This window comes from Onychostoma macrolepis, unplaced genomic scaffold (genome assembly GCF_012432095.1).
Source record: "Onychostoma macrolepis isolate SWU-2019 unplaced genomic scaffold, ASM1243209v1 Scaffold271, whole genome shotgun sequence".
NCBI classification, from domain to species: domain Eukaryota; kingdom Metazoa; phylum Chordata; class Actinopteri; order Cypriniformes; family Cyprinidae; genus Onychostoma; species Onychostoma macrolepis.
In genome coordinates, this window is record NW_026704788.1 from 1 (window position 1) to 5,184 (window position 5,184).

Sequence of the window (5,184 nt, forward strand, 5' to 3'; positions counted from 1 at the left end):
AAATGTAAGCACACTGTGTTGTTTTAAAGATTTGAAGGGTGACATCATGTCACAGGGTCTCTCTCTCTCTCTCGTGTGCGCCCAAATGCTCTCAGTTACCTAAAGATTTAATGTGAATCAGTACTCGGTAGTACAGACGCAATTCGGTCGGTACCCTTAAAAGCACCGTGTTCGGTACCCAACCCTACTTGTAACCCTCTTACTACACTGAGGAACTCTGCAATTCCTTTTGAGAATGAGTTTGCAAATGATCTTTCAGGTGTCTTCGATAGAAGAAACTCTCCTCACACCAAAGACATTTGTAAGGTTTCTCTCCAGTGTGAAGTCTCATGTGGACTCTCATGTTTTGTTTTTTAGAAAAACTCTTTCCGCACTGAGGGCAGGTGAAAGGCTTCTCTCCGGTGTGAATTTTCATGTGTTCGATAACGGTGTCTTTACATGTAAAACTCTTTCCACACCGAGTGCAAGTGAAAGGCTTCTCTCCGGTGTGAGTTCTCATGTGGGCTTTAATGTTTGGTTTTTGAGCAAATCTCTTTCCACACTGAGGGCAGGCGAAAGGCTTATCTCCGGTGTGAATTCTCAAGTGCTCCTTGAGGCGTCCTTCTTTTGTGCAACTCTTTCCACAGAGATGGCATATGAAAGGCTTTCTTCCCATGTGAATTTTGACATGATCCTTAAGCTGTTGCTGGTCTGGGAAAGTCTTTTTGCAATATTGACATATGACCTTTTTTGAGTGAATTGTCATGTGCTGACAAATTTTTACTTCAGTTTCGAAACTCTTTCCACACTGACCACATATGTAAGGAGCTCCATTTCCCGAGGAAGTTGTTTCAGTGGATTGTTCTGCAGTCATGACATCTTTCTCTTCTGCTTCATTCATTTCTTGACTCTCCTCTTTCAGTGGGATCGTGTCTAAAGTGAAAAAGACAAATACAAATTAACACCAGCTTACTGGTACCAAGCAACAGACATCAAAACTAACCTGAAAGCATCAAAGCGAACATTTTTGCTGGATCCTATACTAACTAAACTACTGAAGGAGCAGTTACCTATTATCTCAGAATCTCAATTTCAGAGAATAGCGTACGCACTTTGCGTCCATCGGATGCTCTCCAAAATGGCGCTACGCTGACACAGAGAGACTGAGAGTTGACGAATTGTTGAATATATGTCGTTATTTTTATTTTCTTTGCGTACAAAAAGTATTCTCGCTTCGCTTCATAAAATTCATATTGAACCACTGATGGCAGATGGACTATTTTGGTGATGTTTTTATATACTTTTCTGTGCCTTGACAGTCAATGAGACAGTCACAAATCTCCCAGTTTTCATTAAAAATATCTTGAATTGTGTTCCGAGGACGAACGAAGCTTTTTACGGGTTTGGAACGACATGGGGGTAAGTGATTAATGACAAAATTTTCATTTTGGGGTGGAGTATCCCTTTAAGTTGTGTCCACTGTTATGCTATTAGGGGAAAATGCCAGTGATTGCTCTGGCGCCTTCATGTCCTGCATAAGCGTGCTTTAGCTTCCACTCTCCGCACAAATATAGTGATATGCTTTAAGTGTTTTACATCTATGGGTTTTAATTGTAGCCAAGTCAAGTGTTGGGAAGGTTAAATTCATCAAACATGCCGTCAACTCACTTTTGGCCACTTTAAAAAATGAATTTAACAAACAAGATTTTTCTAAATTAACTTTATAAAGAAACAAAAAGAAATATAACCACTTTGATATTAAAAACAGTTTCCGTGTATAGGGTATTTTGTTTTTGTCAAAAATCTTATGAAGTGACTCTCAGAGCAGTTCTGGAGATATTATTGTTCATATATGCTCTCATGGTGAGAAGGCTGATGCTGAAAACATTGTGGCGTCAGGTGTGCTTCTGTGTGTGTGGTAAACAAAACCGCACACACTCAAAGCTGTTGCCAAGAGAACCACTGTTATAAGATGTCAGAATATTACGGTCTTTGTTCTACAAAACACATTTGAAAGTTAAGGTAACCCTGTTTTATAGTGTATATTCTGACTCATTTAGACACATCAAAGCCGACCAAAGTGATGAACAAAGAAAGACAAGACAATAAAATACAAGATAGCAATGAAAGCCAAAATTTACAATGCCTTCATGTAATAAGTTTTAGACTGACTGTCCAGTGGCAACTGATTCCATAAACGAGGGCAGCAACTGAAAATGCTCCATCACCCTTAGATTTAAAATGGATATGAGGAACACACAGAAGAACATCTTTAAGATAAGATTAGAGCTTGATCATTAAAAGCTTTAACAAACAACAACCGTTGAAGCTAATTAATAAAACATGGAAACAATTTTAGTATGATTTCTCCCATATCACTTTAAGGGAGTCAAAAGAGGAGGAAAGAATGTGAGAAAGAATCGGAACATTCTGTCCTTTTGAAATGATTCCAGAAAATCACTATTAGGTCAATTAAATTACTGTTTTAATGACTGAAATTATTTCAGGCTGCCATTGTCAAGTGACAGGTCCAATGTTCTGAATAGTAAGGGGTAGGTCAGGGTTTAAATGAAATGATTTTAAAGATAAAATATATGGGATATTCAAACATTTCAAAACATTGTTCCATGCCAGGAGTGTTTGGTAAGGTATTTGGAAAACATCTTGTAGACAAAATCCCTACCCCTGTGAATCTATTCTATTAAGAAACCAGGTTATCATATTTTTGATAAATTCTTTCAAACCACAACCCTAAGCTTTATATAAAACTCTATCAAAGTCAGAAAAAGTATCATTAATTATGTGGGAATGAAAAGATACACTGTCTTCCGGGGTCCTAACTGCTTTTGTAATTCTATCTTCTTGTGCCGTTTAAAGTTGATATAAAAGTAAATGACTAGGTTTATTTCCGAATTCATAATGTTTTTGCTCACTAAAAATCAGCAATCTCTTTATATGTTCAGTGTGGTATAAATTAAGTTTAGATCTGGCTCTGTTTAGCTGAATCCAACTGGGGCCTGTACCATGAAGCCGGATTAGCTGGCTAGCCAGGTAAGTTTCAGTTTAGTTTGCACCAATCCTGGGTTTTAGGTACCATAAAAGTGGCTTGGCTTTTAGCTGCGTTCATTACCATAGTAACTTACACTGCACAGCTAACCTGCACCGGGGTAGGTTATGTTCTGAGTTAGAGATCGCAAACTGAAATTGGACCAATCGGATGTGAGCAAAGTGACACGTCTGACACAAACAAAAGTCACTCCCCAGTTTCTCTTCCTACAAATTAAAGGTCACTATGAAGTACCTTAAAAAAAAAAAAAAAACAATAACAAAATTGTCTGGCTTTATATGATAATTACAATTTACATATGATTTATATAATTTTAATATGATTTATATTATTATTACTCCATTACACAAGCACTTTTAGTTTAACAATTATTATAAAGCATTTATTTTAAATGAATATTAATATATACAGATCATATGTAATATAAATAAGTGGTAGAATTAATAGATAACACTTTAAAATGGCTACATGTGACCTTACATGTTTGAGTCTCTATCGTTATATATTATCAACTATATAAACTAACTTTACAAGTTTCACTTGTGACTGCACTGATAGAGCAAGATAATTTCCTTTTTGTCCTCTTTCATGGACAAGTAATTCAGTGGAAATGCATTTAAATTCCTCATATTCTTTAATCTCTTAACCTTTAACAAAAGAGTTTTGTATCTCGCTGACTCTCTCGCGAGAAGTGAATCACGCTTGATCTGTGTTGTGATTGGCTGTTCGCCGCTGATGTCACACATTCATGTGCACGTGCTCCATTAACTCAGGATCAAGCCTGAGTTGACAGAGAAAGTTGATGATCAGCTTCATGGTACCAACAAAGCCAGATTGGAGTGGTTTGCATTTGTCAAGTCAAAACTTATCCTATAACTCTGAATTTGTTCATCTGCCATCATGGTACAGGCCCCTGGTCTGATTTGGCATTTGTTTATGTTAGTTTTCTAGATTAAATACTTCTGCCTCTAATTCCCTCCTCTTTTGGGTCTTAACTTTACTCACTAAAGAAAGCGTAGGAGATGGCCCTGTAACACCACTTTAGCAGCATCCCATTTTGTCGCTGAAGAAACAGGGGGTTGTCCTGCCAATAATGGGCTACTTTCTGCTTAAGAATGATTAAAACTTCAAAAGTATGGTAGGAGTTGCAGCCTGTCAGGGTCTGCGGAGTGGATTTATCCAAATTGTTATCAATAATACAATTAAAAATCACCACCCAGTATTTGGGGCATATACATTTCCAATACTGAGATGCAGTCCAAAAATATAGCCTGAGACTACTGAAAATCTCCCTTCAAAGTCAGAATCTGCATAATCCAGACTGAACGGAATGTCCTTGTGAATTAATATTGCTACTCCCCTGGTATTGGACATAAAAGACATGAATAAATCTGACCCACCCAGTCTCTTTTCAATTTATAATGCTCAGTGTCAAAGAAGTGGGTTTCGGGCAACAGAGCAATGGATATATGTTCTTTTTGAGGAATGTCAAAATTCTCTTTCTACGAGACCGTGAGTGTCCCACTCTTCATTTAGCATTCAGAAGAGTGCTCGCGAGCTGCCTACGCACCCTCGATCTGCAACCGGCACTGGGGCGAGATCAACAGCAGACTTCTACCCGACAGTCAAAGTGGCATTAGTGCAGCAGCTCGCTTGTGCAGGCAAGATGCACCGATGTGAAGCCACTTTGAAAGAATGAAGAGAGAATAATTACTCACACCATTTTCAAATGATTATTTAATATCATAGCTTGTGTGGATTTATTTACATCCATCTAACGTACATGCTATATTGAATAAATGTTTGCAGGTATTTCCTCATTATAAACTTGAAAGCTGCGGAATGAGTAAAACTGTGCGATATACACGCAATCCCCACTGAGTTTCAGGACCTGATTAAATATAACTATTATCCAGAGCTTCGTGAAATAAAATTCTATGACTTTTCCAGGCCTGGAAATTGCAGTTTTAAAATTTCATGGCTTTTCCATAACTGTCTGACGCTAATAAAAGCAACTGATGCACGCTGTTAATCACTTAAGCTGGTCCACCAATGTGACTGTGTGTCCTCTAAAACCTGTGACATTCGTCTGGATATTAATTTGCTAAAAAGTTTGCAGTCAAAGTTTAAAAGAGTGA

General features: G+C 37.7%; 1 protein-coding gene across 1 annotated transcript; it reads right to left on the reverse strand.

Moving 5' to 3' along the window:
* Positions 1-122: 122 nt before the first annotated feature.
* LOC131535465 (gastrula zinc finger protein XlCGF7.1-like) lies at positions 123-4,733 on the reverse strand. The gene is made up of 2 exons (XM_058768222.1): positions 4,617-4,733; positions 123-912 (listed from the first exon to the last, which is right to left on the reverse strand). The coding sequence occupies exon 2, from the start codon at positions 878-880 to the stop codon at positions 203-205; it is 678 nt and encodes a 225-aa protein (XP_058624205.1). The 5' UTR covers positions 881-912; positions 4,617-4,733; the 3' UTR covers positions 123-202.
* Between the last annotated feature and the right edge of the window lie 451 nt (positions 4,734-5,184).

Excerpts from the sequence above, each read along its gene's own strand:
- LOC131535465 (XM_058768222.1), bottom strand. The coding sequence starts at position 880 with ATGAATGAAGCAGAAGAGAAAGATGTCATGACTGCAGAACAATCCACT.